At 43.4% G+C, this 23,193-nt stretch overlaps 1 protein-coding gene across 1 annotated transcript in view; it reads right to left on the reverse strand.

Moving 5' to 3' along the window:
* med13a (mediator complex subunit 13a) overlaps positions 1-23,193 on the reverse strand; it is a 129,892-nt gene that overhangs the window by 13,940 nt on the left and 92,759 nt on the right. Inside the window, exons 18-26 of the mRNA XM_070858001.1 lie at positions 22,807-22,986; positions 14,682-14,905; positions 14,330-14,522; positions 13,121-13,547; positions 12,645-12,864; positions 8,020-8,211; positions 6,464-6,687; positions 4,792-4,934; positions 3,391-3,549 (exon numbers count right to left, since the gene is read on the reverse strand). Coding sequence (XP_070714102.1) covers positions 3,391-3,549; positions 4,792-4,934; positions 6,464-6,687; positions 8,020-8,211; positions 12,645-12,864; positions 13,121-13,547; positions 14,330-14,522; positions 14,682-14,905; positions 22,807-22,986 — 1,962 coding nt within the window. The remainder of the gene's footprint in view (positions 1-3,390; positions 3,550-4,791; positions 4,935-6,463; positions 6,688-8,019; positions 8,212-12,644; positions 12,865-13,120; positions 13,548-14,329; positions 14,523-14,681; positions 14,906-22,806; positions 22,987-23,193) is intronic.

Genomic DNA, 23,193 nt, shown 5'->3' on the forward strand with positions numbered 1-23,193 from the left:
TAAAAAAACCCTAATTTGGAGGGTTTTGGTATCCTCAATGGCAACATCATCAGGTCCTTAACGGAACAGGATTCCCTCCAATAAAATGTGCACTGCTGGAGGCAACTCTCGATTATTGTGGCCGTATGAGGCAAGAAATATGATAGAGGTAACTGCATTGGTCCTGCTCAATGTGATGAAGCACTTTAGTTTTCCAGTGGACCTATCCCCATAACACAGTGAGGGGAAAATTCAACACTTAACAGACGCAACCAAAACCTACCAGTACATGATGCCCCATGGTGGTGCTCAAACATTTTGCATCATAAAGGCCCTCTTCTCTCTATTTCACTTTTAATATTTGGCCTAGTGGTTCTTTTTGATGACAGCCAGCCAATGTTCCCTTTAAACTGGGTGGCCACGCAGTGCTAGAGTTCCCGCAGAGCCAGTGGGCCGGCTTCTAAATAGAAACAAATGCCCATGTGTGGAACTGTGAATGGCCCGTGCAGCCTGTTAAAAGGGGACAATGAAAAAAATTACAGGGAACATTACGTTGTTCTTCCTAGGCTGTGGCTCAAATCGAGGATGACTTGCTTCCACGCCAAAAATGGAGGAGTTCATTGAAACACCCGTGAACTCACTGAAGGACCTACCTACTCCAGGTTCCGAACTGCATATTGAAGGGTGGAAGATGCCTCTGCGTGGATTAGATAATATCTAAATTATAAGTTTATGGGGAGCTGAAGCTATGATGCTTACTCTACAGATGGCTGCTCTTAGGCCCATTGGGAAAAAAAACTTTAATGAATGTGATCATTACCCACCTTTAAAAGTTGTCTCTTAATTTTGAAGGGCTGTACCTCTTCTAAATAACTATTAATTCTTATTTTTTACCTTAAGCATTTGGTAAGAAAAAATTAATGCAGAATTTAAGTTATTTTCTTGGGTAAAAGTTTTTTTTTTTAAAAAACTAATTTCTTCACAAGATATAGGCGAGGCTGACAAAGCCACAATTTTCACCCATTCTCAGCTGCTCCGAGATGGTAGTGGTGGGCTTTCTCCTTGACTGCTCAAATCCACATGTTGATGGTACCCCCACAAATGGTGTTACGTAGCAAATTCCAGGATTTTGACTCAGTGATGGTGGCATAGGAGTTGGAAGGGAACTTGGAGGGGACAGTGTTCAAGGTTTGGCTGTTCTTGTGCTTCTCTGCAGACTCCCAAAACAAGCGCTCTACTCGGAGCTATGACGATGATGAGTAGAGGTCACAGGCCTGGGAGGTGCTGTTCAAGTAAGCTAAGTGAGTTGCTGCAGTGCATCCTATAGATGGCACAATGCACCAGTGGTGGAAGGGATGGGTACCGAGTCTAGCGGCAGGCGTACCAATGAAACGGACTGCTTGTCTCGAATGCCGTGAATCCTGTTGAGTATTTTTGCAGCTGCATCTATCCAGTGAGTGCTGAATATTCCATCAGATTCCTGACTTGAATCGTGTGGATAATGGAGAGGCTCTGAGGGGTCAGGTGAGCTGCCCATTGCCTTTGCCCTACACCTGTGGCCAGTGTTGATATGGTTGGTCTCGTTAAGCTTCTGGTCAATGGTGATCTCCAGAATATTGTCAGTGGTGGTCTTGGCAATGCCGTTGAAGATCATTGAAACTAACAGCACAGGAGGCCATTCGGCCAGTCATGTCTGTGCCGGCTCTTTGAAAGAGCAGTTGTGCTTAGTCCCACATCCCCGCTTTTTGTCTGTAACTCTAAGTTTTTCATCCTCAAGTACCTGACCAACTCCCTCTTAAAATTATTTATGGAATCAGCTTCTGCCACCTTTTCAGGTAGGACGTTCCAGATCCCAATAACGGAGTGAAAAGAAAATCTCATCTCCCCTCTAAGGCCCTGATATTGGTGGCCTTACTGCCCCCTGACGCCGCCGAGCTATGCTGCCCGTCTCCCCTCTGCCATTTTCCACTTGGGTTGGAGGGGAGTACAACTGGGAACCGCACGCTGACGTTCTCTGGCGGCCAAGTAGCGGAAGTGGCCTCCCGGCCGCCAAGCTGCCAGATTGGTGCGGGCAGGAGACTGTTCTAACCCCGACGGTAAGTACGAAGAACGGAAAAAAAGTTTAGTGAACATATTTAAAACATTTTTCTTTTACAGCAACTTAGCTGGATGAGGTCCCCTGAAGGTGTTGCGGTGTTTTTTTTGCTATGGCTTTTATTTGCAGGTCTTCCACCCTCCCTGGGCCCCGACTTCATTCATGGCAGCACTTGGGCAGCAAGCACATTTGCCGGGGAGATTGAGAGCTCCCGCCCGCTGCCGCTCAGATTGACGGTGTAAGCCATCGTTTGGCTGCCGGGCTGTACTGCCACCTCTTTTAGAGGAATCTTCCAGGCAAAGTACCACCCAGTCTCTCGGTGGCCCTCGGCTGTCGTTTGGGCGGGCCTGGTCTTTGACAGGGTTTGAGCCCCAAATCTTTTGCCAATGATTTTAAATCTATGGCCTCTGGTTATTGAACCACTCACCAATGGGAACAGCCTTTCTCTATCTACTCTATCAAAACCCACCTCTGAACCTTCTCTGTTCCAAGGAGAACAAGTCCCAACTTCTCCAACCTCTGCTCATAACTGAAGTCTCTCGTCTCTGGTGAACCTCCTCTGTACTCTTTGAGGCCTTTACATCTGAAGTGAGGTGCCCAGAATTATCCACAATACTTCTGCTAATGCCTAACCAGTGATTTATAAAGTTCGAGCATGATCCTTTTGCTTTTATGTACTATGCCTCGATTTATAAACCCAAATAATTTATCAACTTGCCCTGCCACCTTTTAAGGGTGTGTGTATCTGGACACCATAGTCTCTTTGGCATGATTGTGAAAAGTGTAGGTGAACAGTTATAGTATACCGTCTTCCCAAAGTGCATCACTTCACAATTCCCTGCACTGAACTCCATTTGCCATCCTGAAGTCTACAACTATCCTGATCACTATCTACTACTTTGCCAAGTTTTGTATCATCTGCAAACTTTATAACGCTGCTCCCTACGCCCGTGTCTAGGTCATTTATTTTTATTTTTTTTTAAAACAGACCTTGGGGAACACCACTACAACCTGACAAACATCCATTCATCCATCAGGCAGAGGTGGTTGTATAAATCAGCAAATACTAAACTCACACACGTCACATGCAAATTATGAAAAGAAAACATTTGCCAGGCCACCAAGAGCTGCTGTTCAAATGGAGAGTGGAGATGTCAGACCAGAATACAGGTTCCATTCACAATCTTTAGCAGGTTAAGCATTTTTTTTTAAAATCATACTGGTGTAAAACTACATCAGTACATACACGCTGCATCCCTTACATGTTGAAACTAATCGCTGACTATAGATTTATTCATTCCCCAAGCTATGCTTACCAGGCATTATCACGAATGATCCCTGGGGCTCCATAGCAACCAAGCAAGCACTGAGGATACTCGGGGAATCCGCTGCAGAAATACCACACATCTTGCACGTGTCCTTCAGGTGCCGGCTGAGGGACTGCAAAGTGCGCCGACCAAGTAAGCAACTCCAGTCTGCAGGAAATGAAAAAGAGCAGCATGAACCGGCGAGACAGCACTTGGGAACATAAATATGCACTGGAGATTAAAGCGCGTTTCTACTAATACTCTCCTGATGGCTTTGTCGCTGTATGTACTGCCCAGTGCAGCGTAATAGCCTAGAAGCTACTTTTGAGGATACATGCGGATGAATGTTTAACATTCGTAGGTTGCTATATTAATGTAGGTATTAACCTGTAGTTTAAAGTCTCCACTGAACCAATAAAGGAATCTCGTATCAAAGGGCTAAGCACGTGTCCAATATTTCCAAAAGTACATTTCTAGGCTTAAAAGATCAGTTCAATTCCCAGTACGTCCCTAGTCAGCTGATCTCAGGCATGTTATGGTGCTATAATTGGTCTCAGTGCACTGGAGACAGCCAAAGAAAAAATACAACACGGTTCCTTGCTGCTGATCACTTATCAAATGAGCCTCGCTAAAAAGATACATTTTTAGAAGTCAGGTGAAAACAAGATTGGACTCAGCTCTCGAAGGTCAAATAACCTGCCATTTTAATCTTGGCTCCAGCATCAACAAAGACCATTTAATAAGGGCTGCTGGTATCCACGAGAGAAGGGTAGGGAAGGGGAGAAATAAGTGCTCTTCTACATAAAAACACTAATACATACTTTATAATAAAGCATTATTAAAAACACAAAATAAAAAAATTTAAATATATGTATATGCAAGTTACCAGGTCTCATAATTTTACTTCTAGACAGTCCAGAGCACAGTCGTGATAAAGAAGATAGAATAACACTGCATCTACCACACTGTATTTTGCATGTTGCATTGTTAGATATAAAACAATATCAAGGGGGAGTGCTGATCTACAGCCTGAAATGTACAAACAGCTTCCAATATGCACCGTTCTCTCACCAAACAATTGAACTCTGCTTGACCCAAAACGCTCTTACACGATATAACATTCCTTTTAAAAAACAGCACATCATCCAATTAAGTTAGCAATAGTACAGATCTGGTAAAATTGTTCTTTTATATATATATATATATATATATATATATGGCTGTTTCATATGTGCACATATAATGAGAGCAAGCCCCATTAGTCAGTGCTCACATCTGGAACTAATACTTCAAGAATGAGAATGTTTTACCAGCAACATACCAGGAAAATTGTTAAATAAATATACAATGTGCCAGTTTGCAGGATGCCGTGGGATGTTCATTTGCTTTACTCCTCTGAATTTCTTTTACCTTTCAACTCTCCGTGTCCTATCCTCCCAAAACGCCCAATGACAACCCTCCAGGGCAGTGATGTCATCTGCATGATGCCCAAGCACCAATCCCAGAGTTTTTGCAGACCCATTCTCCGGGGTGAACCTTTCCGCCTTCGAGCCCTGTCAGATAAAACATAAATCACGACTTTAACTGTGCAAAATGGATTCACTCATCCCACTTGCCTTTAAAATGCAACTAACTGTATTATAGGCTGCTGCAGTGCAACTAAACTGGGTACAGGTCGATCCTCCCTTACCCGGCATCTTCAGGACCTGGCCTGTGCCGGATATGGGATTTTGCCGGATGAGGGGAGGTCAGCAGCACGAGAGATTGGGGGGGGGGGGGGGGGGAGGGAGGAGGTCGGAGGTCGGTGCCCTGGGTAGGCCCAAAGTATTGGAGCGAGCGACACCCACCCCCCCCCCCCACCCCCAGGCAGAGTGCCGGGGCAGCCCCAAGGTCGGGGTGGAGGTCGGCCGCGTTCGGCGCATGCGACCCCTGCTACCAGAACCATGCCGGAAGAGGGGTGGTGCCGAATAAGGGAGTCCTGGATCAGGGAGATCCAACCTGTATCGAACAAAAAATGCTTCCACCTCAACTCAGCCGCACAGAACATGGTGGCCCAGGTTCGCTCCTTGCATGGAGATAATCGATCTAGGGGCACTATTATTTGCTTGGGTTAGAGAAAAACATCCAGCAACCCGTGTGAGGTCGTAGTTAGGCTTGGTTGTGACGCCACTCTAGGTCAAATAGTCCAACAATTACTGCCCAGGCTCTCAAACGTTGGCCACTTGGACAGAGGATTTTGATTGGGGCCCATGAAAGTGGATCAACAGCTACTTCCAGTGCATGGGGAGTTTCCCAGCATTTTGACTTGCGGGGGAGGGAGAAAGGGGCGTCACAAAAAAAAACCCGCAAAGCTAGGAGCAGAAAGCGAATACTGCAGCACACCAAAACACTCATTTTGCTGAGTCACAAAATGGTCAGATCTGTAGATACACACCCACCATTCTGCGAAATACTGACTCGGGCCAGCACCACCACGTGGGCTGAAATGAGAGATCCACTCACCCCTGGGTTCAATTGTTACAAAGGTGGATTGGGATGCCTTAAAAAGGGATTATTCTCTTGGGCTTGTTTCTGATTATCTTCCCATCTCCCAATTTTCCCAATCTTTTTGCTGACCATATAAATTTTATGCGGGACCTTCACGTACAAAGCTAAAACTAGGTGTTAGCAGAGCAAAACAATCAATCTTCCATTACCTTCAAGACTGACAAGTCTGCTGCAAGATATCTTAAGCCAAGGTGGTGCCAACACGACTCAAGGCCACACAGAGATAGCATGTCGGCTGCTAACATGAGTTTTAAGTAGCAATTGGGAGTACTTTGCACCTGACTCTCCACGTGTTACCAGCATGTGTTTGGTGCTGGTCTCTAATGTCTGCTTTTTTAAAAAAAAATGTACTAACACCTTCTATATACACTAATCTTTCTATGTGAAGACAGATAAATCTGGTCTGACTAGGATGATTTGTTTTTTTCTGTAAACAACTGCTAGTCTGTGCTGTTAGCAATTTCAAGACAAGCCTTTCGACTAGACTGGGTGAATTAGCTTATATTTTGATTTTTTTTTTCAGCTGTCTGCATACCTGTTTGGTACATCTATATTAATGACGCAGGTTTCCAACAGCTCTCCGTAGAGATCTGTACAGGTTCCAAGCAGCCACCTCTGGTCATGTGACAAGCAATAGCCAACAAAAAGAACATTGTACTTCTGGCTAGCCTCTCCAAATGTCTCTCCCAGCTCAGTCTGCTTATCCTTCACTGGAGCCAAGATAAACGGCGGGCTGTAAATCCGCAAACACTCTGGCCTCTGTAGCGAAAAAGAAAAAAAAAAAAAACAGGTTCAGAATTGGGTCACATTTTAAACATTTCAGCTCCACAATTAGCTCAGGGAGCAAATGCACCTCTTAGTGTGGCACTGATACGTAACAAGGAGGTCCTCGGCGCTACCCCAGCCCTGTGTACAATACAGATTCAGCACATTTCTCAAGAATCGCCCCATTTTCCAAGAGCGTATGGTTTTAATGGGGATGGCGGTTCCATTGGGGATTGCACAGCGTGTGCGGGTCGTGCACGTTTAGGATATTTACTCTCGTTATGGGATATACTGGAATATTTTACCCTGCAGGGGGCGTCCAGCAGAACTGGCAGGTACTGCAGGATGACCTCACTGGCGACCTTCCCGAGATACGCGATGGCACCAGAGCTGCCGCAGTGCTGATGAGCAGTCAGTGGGGTGTGATGCCAGTGATTCTTCAGCATCTACCTGGTAAATTAACCAGTGTCAACTTGCAACACGTGCCGGGGGATTTAAATTCAGGCCGGTGGTGAGCGTTGCCAGTGGAGTTGGTGGCATGCTTTGCTGACTTGGTCTCTATGCGCAGTCTCTAGTTGGGCGTTGTTACCAGCAGATAGGCACCGTCGGTGCTCTTGATACCTATGGATATCTATGCACAGCCAGGATTAGCAAGATGCCCACAATGCTCCAATCTAAGGGAGAGATTCCGTGCCAGAAGACTCGAGGTCAAAACCTACAGTTGTTTCTTTGTAATCTCAGTTTTCCAGATTTTGCTTTCTGCTTTATCACACTACACACAGGTTAAGCAGAATATTCGCCCCTTACAGGTACATTCAGAGACCCCAAAGTAAGTGATGCAATTCCCGGTGCTGTGGTGACAGACCTTTTAGACATGTTTCATGCCCGTCTATTATTGACGAGGGGCGATTACAATCATTACAAAGCTCGAGGCGCTGTAAAAAGGGGTTGAGGCAGCCATGTTCTCTATTCAAAGCGGATCAAAAATCAGAGGATGAAGAGATTCTGCCGTTGGCATTCCCTTTAAGCAGCGCACTCCAAAAATGTCAAGCAAGCGGAAGTTTTATCAGGAACACGACACACTGGCCCAAGGGGAAACTTACACCACTCACTTCTTGCAGCCAGGTACAAGAGCTGAAGCAAACAATGGTAGGAGCAACACATTCAAAGCTGGGGCTGGGGAAAAGCAAACAGACACACAGTCATAGTAGCCACATTGGTGGAATTTCCCCTGGAGCCAATCAGAAGTAGAGCAGACTCCTATGGTATGTGGAGAATGTGGAATGAAGAGTTTTTAAAAAAGTAGACTCTAGACACATTACTTACATCTGGACTCTTTAAGGTGCTGTCTAAGGCCAGTCCTGGGCCAAAGCCAGTCAGTGCTTTGACATAGGTGGAGGGTGGTAAGGATCTCCGACATTGAGTGAAGACAGAAAACGCCAGCGATTTAAGGTGCTGGGAGTACAGGTGCCGATCATCATTTTTCACAGGTTGCAACAGATATTGACATGGTACAATCTGTGAAGAGAAAAAAAAATTAAAATCAAAAATCTGGAAGTCAACCTAGGCTCAGTTTGTTAAAACTCAACGAGTAAGCCTCACTGAAATCTTGCTCTAATACTCGGAAAAGTTCCAGCCTCAATGAGATGCACTCTGCCCTTGTGGAGCATGTAGCCAGGGCAGCTCAGTTCCTCCAATACCGCTCCTGCAGTATGCAAGGGGACAAGACTTTTCGATCCTTCCTTCTGAGGGAAGCCGGAAGGGTAGTTCTACAGAGACTGGGAACTCATTCCTACATTACAACCAGTGACTACACTTCAAAAGTACTTTATTGGCTGTAAAGCGCTTTGGGATGTCCCGAGGACATGAAATGCGCTATAGAAATGCAAGTCTTTCTTTTGTGTCTTTGTACTACTCTGTAGCGCACTGCATTTGCACAGTAACTAACAATGAGGAGGGTGGGACTATCCCTCTCATCCAGTAACGTAGGGATGTAGTGCCACAGTACTGGAAGTTCTCTAGTTTCTTGCTCAAATGACATTTCTTGATGTACAAGTTTCGAAAACAAGTTTCAACAGGCTGTTTGACTGTGACCAGTGTGATCATTAGGAGTCACGGAGGGAGGAAATGGACCACGGCCAAAAGCCAATCCAAGTCCTCACACTTGCACCTTCCAACAATGGGAACTGGATAGCAATCAGAACCAGATACCACAACACTTCTTCCTAATTCCTCTCCTCCCCTGGTTAAATAGTGCCCCACAAGGATCTGTGCTGGGGCCTCAATTATTCACTATATTTATAAATGACTTAGATAACACAAGGGAGCCATATATCCAAGTTTCCCAATAACACAAAAGGTTGGTGCCTTAGTAAGTGGTGTGGATGGTAACAAAATTAGAGACACTGATATTGTGGCAGATGGGTTTCAACAAAGGCAAGTATGAGGTTATACATTTAGGACAAAAACATGATAGATCAAAGTATTTTTTTTTAAATGGTGAAAAGCTAGGAACAGTGGAGGTCCAGAGATTTAGGGGTCCATGTACACAGATCACTGAAATGGAGCTGTCAGATATAATAAATCAAAAAGGCTAATGGAATATTGGCCTTTATAACTAGAGGGCTACAATATAACCTGGAGGAAGTTTTGCTGCAACTTTGCAAAGCCTTGGTTCGACCACATTTGGAGTTCTGTGTACAGTGTTCTGGGCACCGCATCTTAGAAAGGACATATAGGCCTTGCAAGGGGTGCAGCATAGATTCACCAGAATGTTACCAGGGTCCCAAGGGTTAGATTGCGAGGAGAAATTACATAAACTCGGCTTGTATTCCCTGGAATATAGAAGGTTACGGGTTGATATGATTGATGATTTTGAAAGGAATTGATAGGAAAGAGAGAAACTTTTTCTGCTGGTGTGGGGGGGCATAACGTAAAAATCAGAGGCAGACTATTCAGGAAAGTTAGGAAGCACTTTTTTGTGCAAAGGGTGGTTGAAGTGTGGAAGGTCCCCCCCAACCCCCGCAAAAAAAAATAATCAGTAGATGTTATCTCAATGAATAATTTAAAATCGAAGATCAATAGATTTTTGCTAGACAACGGTATTCAAGGATATGGAGCCAAGGCGGGGTGGCTGGAGTTAGGATACGGGTCAGCCATGATCTCACCGAATGGCGGAACAGGCTCAAGGGGCTGAATAGCCTACTCCTGTTCCTATGTTCCTTTCCATTGTTTGCACTTTGAAATTTGGACAGCCAACTAGCACTTTAAAACAATTCAATTTGATACTGCCCCTCTTTACTTTGAGCTGCCTCGCTGAATGTTATGTAGTAAATAAGTATGGGAATTTCACAAGATCAGTTGAACATTTCATTCACTGCAAGAGGAGCCATATAATAACAAAATGGAAACTTTTCAATACTTTAATTGCCCTTGTGAATGACTACAATTTATTTCTCAGTTTCAACATACCTGACTTAAAGGAGCAACGCTCTCAGCCTTTGCTATTCCTAAGCTAGCCACTAGGAGAAAAGAGCAGCACAAATGGACTCCCCCTCTCTGCCTAAGAAAGCACATCATCTTCAACTGTTGCCCTGACACACTGGATCTAGCAACATGTTTTGGGGAAAAATCCCCTTCCCTATGCTACACGCCACAACCAAGCAGCACCACTGAAGCACAGATCATTTTAATAGAATGCTCCCATTTACATCCCCCCACCAAAGTAAAAGATCCACTTCAAGTGATGATAACTGATGTTATTTACTTGAAACTCCACAAAATCATACAGTTCTGATCAAACAATAAGCATCTGAACCAACAGAAACAAGAGTCAGCTTCTCTGTTGTTGCCACACCAGCTGGAACTGGCACAGGAACAGTTTAGTTACAAATACACACACTTCCATTATTTTGTTTCGATCCTGTGCCACAGAAGACTACAGAGATCAAAACAAACAGATTATGTATGCACAAGCTGAGAATACACAATTCAAACAGGTGGTTCACTCCAAACACTTCCTGCTTAACCAAATACAGTGAATTTCAAAGTAATTATGATCTCAGTGAACATCTACAGTTCCAAAAACTGGAGTAATTTAAATAGTTAATAGAGAGTGTCCAGTGACAGTATTGCGACAGAATGCGTTTCTTCTTAAATTTTAGTAAGAATTAGCTGGTTCTCCATGGCATTGCTCACCAGATATAAATACAGTGGGATATCCCCAACAGGAGCACAAAGGCGAGAGGAATTCATGCAGGCGGGAAGATCATTAGAATACTAAAAGGCCTCCCAGAGCTAGCATGGTGATAGCCGGGAATAGAGAGGACAAAGACGAGACTGCTGGAAAAAACAGAAGGCCCGGGGAGGCAAAAGTTGGCAAACACACTGGTAAAACATAAAATATGTTTTCAGAATTCTTGAGTTTTTTATGCATTAATTATGTTATTTGTTGGCTGTAGCAGGGTATATATAATCTGGTCACTGGCAGCTTTCTCTACCATAAAGTGAATTATATGGTTATTTGAGCCAAAGTAGAAAATCAAGGTGTGTGTGTTACGGACACATTTAAAAGGGACGTGTGTACCATAACTGCTAAGTTAAACCATCTGCATAACTTTTGTATCCCAGACCTGCATAATTAGTTTTTAAAAATTACTCTGGAATAAGCCAGAGTACTTTTGTAATTTTGAGAATAGTTCAACAAACAGTACAGTTATAATTATACTGTTTAAAGGATTAGGTTAGCAAAAACACATCTCTGCAACTCTATTTTAAAAATCTGTTTGTGCAATATTTACACAGTTTTTGAAGAAAGCTCTACCCATGCAAACTTCAAGGTTTTTCCAACAAAATAAAGGACTACATTTCTTTTAACTCCCGCTACATGAAAGACAGGGCTATTAACTTCAATGGTGATGGGATTTAACTGAAAGTTGGTACTCGAGGCACTGCAGTTTGAATAAAAAAGATTTCTAAGCTTCACCTTGGATCACATGCCCTGGTTGAGTGAAAGGCCAGGTTGGTACATCCACAAACCTCTGCCAATTGTGTTTTGTGACAAGCCATTAGAGGTCAACGCAAGAGTAGATGGGGTGATTTGGCCCTCCAAATGTTACCTTGCTATAATGCAGCACTGTGCCTGTGCTCAATAGATCTCCTCTTTACAGTCTCACTAATATTGGGAAATCCCTGCAGCATAAATCCATTCCCATCACTTAGTAATGCCGTGTGGTGAAACAATGCACAGTGTAATCCATTATATGGATTCTAAATACAGTGGTTTTGGCTTGGTTTCAAGTGAAGTTGTACCACATGCGGTTCTTAGAAGTGGAATAAGAGCTATTCTCTGACTGCTGAAGGCAATCCTGCAAAAGTGTAGAAGGAACATATATTATGTTATAAAATGTACTACTTCAGTTTCTCTCTTCTGCAGTCATTTACTTGGCAGTTCTGCAACAACAACAACTTGTATTTATATAGCGCCTTTAACAGTGCTTCACAGTAGTATTATGCAATAAAAATCTGACACCGAGCCGCACAAGTAGAAATTAGCGCAGGGGCTTGGTCAGAGGTATGTTTTAAAGAGAGTCTTGAAGGAGGAAAGAGAAGTAAAGAGACGTAGAGGCTTAAATAGAGATTTCCAGAGTTTGGGGCCTAGGCAACAGAAGGCACGGCCACCAATGGTTGAGCGATTACAATCAATCAGGGATGCTCAAGAGGGCAGAATTAGAGGAGCGCAGACATCTCGGGGTTGTAGGGCTGGAGGAGATTACAGAGATAGGGAGGGGCGAGGCCATGGGGGATTTGAAAATAAGGCTGAGATTTTTGAAATCAAGGCATTGCTTAACTGGAAGTCAATGTAGGTCAGCGAGCAGGGCCGGTGCGAGTTAGGACACGAGCAGCCGAATTTTGGATCACCTCTAGCCTACATTCAAAAGAACTGCACTCACCTGTACGGATATTGCACTCCTGATGTTCTGTGGTAAGAAATGGATCATCTCTAGATAGCAGCGCAACAGGCCGAGAGTCCAAACATTTGAAGATGATGACCTTTCGTCCTCTGTATTGTACGTAAAAGGATCCACAATGTACACAACGATGGACGGCGGGTAAGTGATGGCATGAGATTCCCCCTCCGTCGGGACCCCAATCTTATCCCGTTCCATGGTGCTACAGTGCAAATAAAGTACAAGAATCAAATTAGGACACACCCTAGCACAACAAGGACTGCACATAATGACCCAAGTTGTTGCAACAAATAATAGTTTCTTATTATCTGATTTGCATCCAGAAATAATAATGACGAGTGAGGTAACTAGGCTTTAGTAAAGTACAGGTACCATCATCCCCAACATTTGCATGTGAAATGGATTGTCATTGTGTAGGTGGACATTTTTACCATCATACAAAACCCCCCCCGCCTCACCTCTCTGGAGGCTCCTGGTGCTGTTGCCCTGTTGCACTGGCTGCAGAGTCGCCAGATGTCCCGGAATTCTGTTGGACTTGCTGTCCACTCTGGGAAGCTGAACCCGGCGTGGTCACAGCGCTAGAGGAGTTGTTCAAATGTACAAATGGAGGAAAGGAGGAAGACGGTTTGACTGCAGATGATACACTGGCCAAGTTTACAGGCGCCGAGGCCACGCTCGATGAAGGAGTACTGGCGACTGTGGAGGTTATGGCAGTGTTTGCTAAAGTACTGGCTGGTACAGGAGTAGAGGTGGAGGATGCAGCAGATGAAGTCCCAGCAGGAACTTGTACTGGAGTCTGAGAAGTTGCGGAGCGGCTGGGAGAGGAAACGGGATTAGGCTGCGACAGCAAAGAGCTGTCCAACGTTTGACCAGCAAGATATGGGCCTGAAACGAGAAGAAACAAGTTATTTTTTGTTTTAAAGTTGAGATTAGTTGTAAGCTAGTCACAAAATATATTAAAATACATTAACGTGAACTTCTAAGCTCTCAGACATTTATCAATGGAACTCTTTTTCGAGGACAAAGACAAAAAATGCTGGAAATACACAGCCAGTCAGCCAGCATCTGAAAGGACGAGACCTTTTGATAAAGGCTTTCAACCTGAAATGTTAATTCTTTTTGCAGGTACCGATAAATGTGTTATGCATTGCCAGCATTTTAGGTTTCCATTCCCATATATCTGATGTTTGTACAACCCGAGACTAAATAAGCTGCACATGCAAGTAAATGGCAGAGTAAAACAAAGCATCCTAAAGCCGCCTTTTTGTACAAAGTTGCATAATGGTGTGCAGGCACTGCCAACTGTGCCTACTAAAGGTTTCAGGTAATATATCATATTTGCAGAGAGGAAAGTGCTTGTACAATCCGACTGAAAGAGCAATGGTCCATCATAGAGGCTAGGATTCTGCACCTATTAGATTCTCATTCCACAAATGAAGAAAAGCAGGAGCAGTAAGACAAGAAAGCTTCAAAACATAATATGTAAATATATTAATGACCAGCTATACCAGTGAATATCCTGTGATCTTCAATATTTTGTTCTATTCAAAGATAAAAATCAACCAATAGAAACCTCAGCCAATACAGTGATCAAGATATTAGCTCGTTTTTGAATTATCCTGGAGTGGTATCATAATGTTACCTTTACTCCCGTCACAAGTACTTACCCAAATCATGTCTGCACACTTGAGCGTAAAGTTTCAGCTTGGAAAATGCTTCGCTGCCAGCGTTCACACAGTGCTGAGAGAACCAGTCATTTACCGGCTGCTCTGCAATTTTCAAGGCTGTTTTGGTCCCGACTTTCATGATGCCATCAGGAAGCAATTTTGAGATGGGCCGGTGCTGCCCAAGTCTGCAGGACTACATTTCAAACAATAATTTTTTTTTAAAAATCAATAATTCTGCATTGAGGTCTGTACATCAAACCATCATTTTACCAGTTGACAATGTGAAAAAGGGAATTTAGTTTTGAACATTTTGAGATATATTCGCATAAATCACTCCAGCAGGACGACATACCTCGTAGACTGCACTGAGATCGCGAAAGAAACTCCTCGCTCCATTTAAAAGCGCCTCGTTTTCCGGACACACCACCACATAGCCAATATCCCTTTGTGATCCATATGGCTCCAGGAGAAGCTTCTCCCAGTACGGCAACGCAAATGGAGATAACACCAGAAAATCGCATTCATAACCCAGCATAAACGTTGGGATAGGCAGTGGCTCCGGAGACTCGTCTGTACCTGTGTGAGGAAAGAGCTCATTAGTCAAGGCCTGCTTGCCCAAAATATCCAATACATTAGGCTCTTCTGCTTTGCTCCAAATCTTCTCTCTATGGGCTCAATTTTCCCCAATTATCTGCACCAGTTTTTTTGGAGTAAATTAAAATCTCCAAGTTTCCCCAAACTTTCTGCGCCAACGTAATTCACTAAGATCCGATTTTTTGTACCTCATTAGGATCGAAATCTGCCACCCGCGCCAATTCTGGCTATTTATGCAAGTTTGGCCAACTACAATTTTTCTTAAGATGGTGTATGTGACCGCTCTGAAAAACCTTCTGGGCAGTTAATAAAATCAGCCCATGTAAGAGAATCAGTGCAGAAGATCCAGTTCCACGGCCAGTCAACAGCGGCAGAGAGAGTGAATAATTATAACCTCTTATTTACGGGTTCTGTAGTACAACTCCATTACTGTAACAATCTCCTTTTGGTCTTTAATCTCTAATGAATTGAATTCACTTTAATTTGGGGCTTTTGGTCTGGTCTGTCCACCCTTTCGGCCTGGGCTAGGAGCGGCACCGGTGGGGGAGGGGGGAGGGAGAGAGAGGCCTTTACAATTCAATTTACAGGATAGACTTTTGGCACGAAGACTTTAATATTTTCATGTTGGTAAGCTGCGGCCTTAATCAGCTGCAACGTGCGAGGTGCTTGTGCAGGTTGCTGTGAGCGGGCCAGAATGTGTTGTATGCTTCACTTTCTAGCCTCAGCCCGCAGTGTCCCCCTTGTTACCCTGGCAACCCGATCTTTTTTTCACACATCTTAGGTCCCACCCACAGAGCTTAAGGACAATGTGCGCCAGGCCACATTCACAAGTTAAAATGGGGAAACTTGCTACTTTTTTTTGGCGTAGTCGGGCCCCCCAAAAAATACGCCAAAAAAAAACAGCATTGGGGAAAATTAAGCCCATAAAATTGAGTACTGATAATGTTGACAGTACAGCTGCACCTTTATAACCAGAGTTTGAAGTTATTGCACCAGCTTGATCTTTAGTTTGAGTCCCACATTGAGTGTATGATCTAGGCATAGAATTACAACATGGAAACAGGCTTTTTGGCTCAACCAGTCCATATTGATGTTATTCCTCCACACAAGCACTACTGTTAATGCCCACTATGTCAATGCAACTCCACGATAGTGCTGAAGAATGCTCTATTGCTGGCCTTTGAATGAGACATTATTCAAATATGTAGGAGCTTGGCTTAGTGCCATGGAATCTTTAACACCACTTGACCAGAGAGCAAGGGGTACTTTCAAACAGTACCAGCAAAAGATCAACTGGTTCACTTATCTCATTGTTGTTCCAGACCCGTTGTTGGTATAAAACAGTTTGCCTACATAAGTCACTCTACTCCAAAAGTACCTCAATGTGAAATACTTGATGTTTTGACAATATTGTAATCCGAAAAAAAAGGAAATGCGCTAAGATTATTGTTCTATTAATATTTCTGCAGGATGAGCATAAAATGAGTTTAGTGCCAGTTTAGCTCAGTGGCAACACTCTTGTCAGAGTCAGAAGGTTATGGCTTCAAATCCCACTCCAGAGACTTGAGCTCATAATCTAGGCTGGCACTGAAATGCAATACTGAGGAAGACATGCATTGTTGGAGGTGCTGTCTTTCAGATAGGACGTTAAACCAAGGCCCCGTCGGACCTCTAGGGTGGCCGTAAAAAAAAAAAAAAAATCCCATGCTACGGACTAAAAGCTGGAAAGTGGGATTAGGCTGGATAGTTCATGGTCGGCCAGCGTGGACACTTTGGGACGAAATGGCCTCCTCCTTGCTGTAAAATTCTACGATTCTATGCATTACTCAAAGGAGGAGCAGGTGAGTTCAGCTGGTTCCCATGGCATCTATAATTCCCCCCCCCCAAAAAAAAATTAGCTGGGCATTATTTCATTGTTGTTTGTGGGACCTTGTTGTGCACAAACTAGCTGCCTGCTCAGCAAGTGACTCCATTTCAAAAAGCAATTCACTGGCTGTAAAGTGCTTTGGAGCATTCGGAGGACACGATAAAGTACTATATAAACACAAGTTATTTCTCTATAGAAAGCATTAGTAGTTGTTATTCCATGATAGTTGGAACATGGGTTAAATGACAATCGCTCATTAATCATAAAAGGAAGGAATACTCAAAGCTCAGCATTGTCCCAAAAAACAAAGATGAAGGTTTGCATTTTTGGGAAACGCACAACTTTTACATTCTAGTACTTTCAGTAAGAAAAATAGTTTTGACCAAACAAGCAACTTCTATAGTCAAAGCAAAACTCTTATTTAAACCCTAAGCTTCATCAGCACTGGTCAGATAGCACAATCACCGCCAGAATATTATTCGCATTATAAAAGCTGGACCAGACCAAACTTACCCCAAGGATTCTCCCTTCCCTAGCTCCTGAACTCAGTTTCTTTCTCATCTCCCCTCGTGGCTTGTCCAAGCTCATTCTGCTCCCTCAACCCCATTCCCATTAAACTGCTGACTAGGAAGGACCTATTTCCCTTAGCCGAAGGGTCAACAACCAGGGAGCATAGATTTAAAGCAATTGATAGGAGGTTAAGATGGGTTTTGAGGGGAAATGTCTTTACCCAGAGGGTGGTGGGGGTCTGGAACTCACTGCCTGAAAGGGTGGCAGAGGCAGAAACCCTCACCACATTTAAAAAGTACTTGGATGTGCATTTAAAGTGCCGAAACCTACAGGGCTACGGACCAAGAGCTGGAAAGTGGGATTAGGTTGGATAGCTCTTTGTCGGCCGGCACGGACACGATGGGCCGAAATGGCCTCCTTCCGTGCTGTAAATTTTGATGATAATTTCTATGATACCCAACTTCTCGCTGATATTGTAAATGGCCTCGGGTACTGTTCCCCTCCCTTTCAAAACCATCATCTCATCACCTCTTCAAAAAGAAACATACTCACGCACTCTTACCTCGCAAAAACTACCTCCCCTTCCTCTCCCTGAACTTGTTGCCACCTTTCCTGCAACGTCATGTTTGAATTTCACTGCCCATGCCACAGCACTGAAACAACCCTAACCTAAGCTATAAATGATATGCTCGGTGACTGTAACTATACTGCACTATTCCATTCTCATCCTTCTCGGCCTCTCTACACCCTTTGACACAGTCGACCACACTTCCTCCAATGCCTCTCCTCCGCTGTCTTACTCAGTGAGAGTGCCCTCGCTCAGATCTGCCTTTACCCATCTTATTGTAGCCAAAGCATCACTAGCAATGGATTCTCTTGCTGACCTGCAACATTTCCTCTGGAGTCTCCCAAAGATCTTTTCTGTCTCCTCCTCTTCCTCATCTACATGCTGCCCCTTGGTGAAATCATCTGAAGACATGGGGTCAGCTTCCACATGTATGGTAATAACCTCGCCACCATTCAACTCGATCCCTCCACTGCCTCTGTAGTGTCAGACTGCGCATCTGATGTCCAGTTTTAGACGAGCTGCAATTTCATCCAGTTAAACATTGAGAAGGCCAAAGCCACTGTTTCCAGCCCCTGCCACTGACTCCATTTCCCTGCCACCGTTTCCATCCCCTTTCCCAGACACCGTCTCAGGTTGAACCAGACTGTTCACAATCTTGCCACCCTACTTGACCACGAGCTCATCTTCTGACCTCCACAACATCACCCATCTCCGTCCCTGCTCCTGAAACCCTTATCCACGCCTTTGTCAATTCCAGACTCGACAATTCCAATGTTGTTCAGGGTCGGCCCCATATCCTCCACCCTCCCTAAATTTCAGCTCAGCCAAAACTCTGCTGCCCACATCATATCCTACACTGTCCCACTCATCTATCACCCTCGTTGACCTATTGGCTTCCTGTCCCCCAACGTAAAATTCTCATCCATGTGTTTAAACCATCATCGGTGCCTTGATCCCTCTGTCTCCAACTACTTCAGCCCTACCTCCCCCACCCAAGAACTCCACATTCCTCCAAATCTAGCCTTATGTATCCCCCTCCCTTCACCTCACCATTGGCAGCTATGCTTTCAGGCCCAACACTAGAGATCCATCCTAAACCCCACTGCTTTTGTACCTCCCTCTCTTCCTTCAAGACCTTCCTTAAAAGCCACCTCTGACCAAGATTTTAGTCACCCCTTTTTTATCTCTATCTTTGGCTCTGCATTTATTTTTTGTCCAATTACCCTTCTGTGAAACAATTCAGGATGTTTTTCTATGTTAAAGGCAGTATAAAAATGCAAGTAGCTGTTGAAGGTAGCAAGTTTGTTCCCCCCTCGCCCGCTTCCAAAGTAAAACATACTGGAAGTAATTTCTTTGCAGTTAGATAGCTTCAACCTGGAGTTACAGTAAAGGTGGTGGGAGTAATGTTGAACTGCTAGTTATGGAGATTTTCTATTTTGAAAACACATGACTCCAGCTCAACAGTAGAGCATTTGTTCCATAGTCAATCAGCATTTACAGCACTCGTAATGTTAATGAGACAGCAGTTAAAAGATATAAAGCACAATAATGAGTAGTTTAATACCAAGCTACACCCCTGTTTTAACAGGTATCAACTAGCTGATATAGACCAAACCTTCATATGTCATCTCAGCTCTAACACAACATATCGCTCCTCTGTTTAAATTGAAGGATTCTGATTAAATAGGGGTCTATCCAATATAGAGGAATACCAATACTATTTGACTGGAGTGTTGTATCTTAATAAGTACAATTTTAATGTACGTACTTCAGCTACAGATGGAAATAGGAAGGGGATTAGGGGGCTCAGTGATATCTTTAATTTTCTTCTAACTCTCCATTTGCTTGGTTCATGTGCAATTATTTATTTTTGCTAGCCTGACGTCAAATATTATGCCTGGTTATCACCCGTTCTGTGAACAGGTGCTTATGCACTGTAATGAAATATTAGTCGGAGATTAATCATCCTGTTACCATGGACATTCAAAAATCATGTTGTCCAACAAATGGGCTATAGCATTTATTTTCTCTTCTTCCAGTCTTTGGGTGGAGAAGGAAAAAGCAACGGGAAATGATAACAACTCTATATAAATGAAGCTCTAACCGTTGACATTGCTGGAGACTCAATAGAATTGAATTTTCACCATTATGCTCACTGTACCACCTCAAAATAAATGTCTCCAACATTTTTTTGAGGATGTTTCCAGTAGAGTGGACAAGGGAGAACCAGTTGATGTGGTGTATTTGGACTTTCAGAAGGCTTTCGACAAGGTCCCACACAAGAGATTAATGTGCAAAGTTAAAGCACATGGGATTGGGGGTAGTGTGCTGACGTGGATTGAGAACTGGTCGTCAGACAGGAAGCAAAGAGTAGGAGTAAATGGGTACTTTTCAGAATGGCAGGCAGTGACTAGTGGGGTACCGCAAGGTTCTGTGCTGGGGCCTCAGCTGTTTACATTGTACATTAATGATTTAGACGAGGGGATTAAATGTCATATCTCCAAATTTGCGGTAGACACGAAGTTGGGTGGCAGTGTGAGCTGCGAGGAGGATGCTATGAGGCTGCAGAGTGACTTGGATAGGTTTGGTGAGTGGGCAAATGCATGGCAGATGAAGTATAATGTGGATAAATATGAGGTTATCCACTTTGATGGTAAAAACAGAGAGACAGACTATTATCTGAATGGTGACAGATTAGGAAAAGGGGAGGTGCAACGAGACCTGGGTGTCATGGTACATCAGTCACTGAAGGTTGGCATGCAGGTACAGCAGGCGTTTAAGAAAGCAAATGGCATGTTAGCTTTCATAGCGAGGGGATTTGAGTACAGGGGCAGGGAGGTGTTACTATAGTTGTACAGGGCCATGGTGAGGCCACACCTGGAGTATTGTGTACAGTTTTGGTCTCCTAACTTGAGGAAGGACATTCTTGCTAATGAGAGAGTGCAGCGAAGGTTCACCAGACTGATTCCAGGGATGGCGGGACTGACATATCAAGAAAGACTGGATCAACTGGGCTTGTATTCACGAGTTCAGAAGAATGAGAGGGGATCTCATAGAAACGTTTAAAATTCTGACGGGTTTAGACAGGTTAAATGCAGGAAGAATGTTCCCAATGTTGGGGAAGTCCAGAACCAGGGGTCACAGTCTAAGGATAAGGGGTAAGCCATTTAGGACCGAGATGAGGAGAAACTTCTTCACCCAGAGAGAGGTGAACCTGTGGAATTCTCTACCACAGAAAGTTGTTGAGGCCAATTCACTAAATATATTCAAAAAGGAGTTAGATGTAGTCCTTACTACTAGGGGGATCAAGGGGTATGGTGAGAAAGCAGGAATGGGGTACTGAAGTTGCATGTTCAGCCATGAACTCATTGAATGGCAGTGCAGGCTCGAAGGGCCTACTTCTGCACCTATTTTCTATGTTTTTCTATGTTTCTAACATTAAACTTCAGTTGCTAGCTGTCTGCAATTCACCTTTAATTTTAGAGGAATCTACTAAGGAATGACTTAACCATGCGTTAATCATAATTAATGATCAGAGGTACTGTAAATTTTAAATCCTAAGATATTATGGAGGTTTCTAGGTGAACATCTACAAAACAACAAATAAAGGAAGAGACAAAACTGTGCCCAGTAGGTTAGAGTTCAACATTCTTGAGTAATTCCTTCATAAACAGCTCATTGCTTTGGCCCTTGTGGGTTATGTGGTTTTTCTCGATCATGGAATACATAGCATATTTAAAGTTTCCTAGTTATGAATCATATGCTTTTCAATGTTCACGTTAAACTGAAAAAAATCCAATAACTATTTTTCCTCACCCATCTCCCCCACCCCACCAATACAAAACTTTAAATTCAAGTGAAATACATTTGTCACAAAGCTCCCCGGCAAACAGAATAAATGTCTCAACTGAACTGAACGCCCCGACTCTCCACCCGTTAGCCCTCCCGAATTTTCTTTTGGCACAGCCGATGTTACCAGACAGGTGACAATTTCAATAGAATTGAACCCACCAGCCACCTTTCCCACGGTCCGCGTTTTTTTTTTAAACTGAGGAAAATTAAGTTACCAACAACCCGAATTTGGTACAAATGATAAACAAGCAGAAAAGAGACACCAAAGCAAGGAACAGAAAGGTGAGAAAGTGAAGACTAAAAACTGCAAATCCCAATCACAAACTTCAGCAATTTAGATTGCTCATGTAGTTGCCAAACTATTCCAGGACTACAACAGAATTTGATTGTCATTCACCATTGCTTCCTAACTACAATAAGTGTAGGACAGTCTTCAACATATAGTATCAAAAGTAGAATTTTGTACTGTTTTGGTCCGTTAAATATGCCATGTAGTTTATTATGTCAGATGTAGCTTTATTCTTGCATTTCAAAAGACAATGGCACAGGCACGCATGCACAAAGAAAGAAGTTAGAATCTGATTTAATCTTCTCAATACTCTTTACAAGTTATCAGTGGTCAGTGGATTCCACTATTGGTTCAAACTGAACCTGTCCTATGCCAAAAACTGTAAATTCCTCCCCAACAGTGCATGTGAAAAGCTGATCAGGCCATCAGAAAACTCAATTCATTAACACCATACTCTTTTGGCAGGTACCTGTACCAAACATTTTTTCACTTTCACATTACAACACTGGACGAAAATAGAATACACTGATTGAAAACAATGAAAATTACCAACACTTTTCCTGCAGTTGTAACACTTCCTTCTCAGTTGGGGGAAAAAATGTTTAAACCATCTTAGATTATCCAGACAATCAGGACGTCAGTTAGATTCAGACAACCATGGAAGAAGCAGATGATTAACATTGTTTACAACACTGTTCCTATATCAATAGTGTTCTTTCCTATAATCTGTATTCATCTATTGTATATATTCTATTGCTGCTTTACATCCAAAAAGGTAGTGAGTGAAAGGTTTTTACCATAAGTCCCCCGACCAGCCAATTTGTGGAACTGTTGCCAAGTGAGAGGCCCTTGCACATGCTGGATGCTCTCCCATGACCTGACCGCTCGTTTCTTCTGAATGGCATCCTGCAGAACAGGCTGAAGTGAGAGAAGCAGGCGCAGAAGATCTTGTGAACACAGCATACTGACGTCCACAGCTGGAGAAAGAAGAATAAATACGAAAGTTTACGGTTAGATGATCAAACAAGAGTTCATAAATAGATGACTTACACTCAAAATTTCAGCATGACTATTTCTTCCAAGTTTCATTTTAGCCTAGAAACTACTGTGGTTAGTAATAGACAATCACGAAACATACTCTTACGACATGCTTGTCTGCTATTTTAATGGAGGCATTAACCGGT

This window comes from Pristiophorus japonicus, chromosome 16, assembly GCF_044704955.1.
Source record: "Pristiophorus japonicus isolate sPriJap1 chromosome 16, sPriJap1.hap1, whole genome shotgun sequence".
Lineage (NCBI taxonomy): Eukaryota > Metazoa > Chordata > Chondrichthyes > Pristiophoridae > Pristiophorus > Pristiophorus japonicus.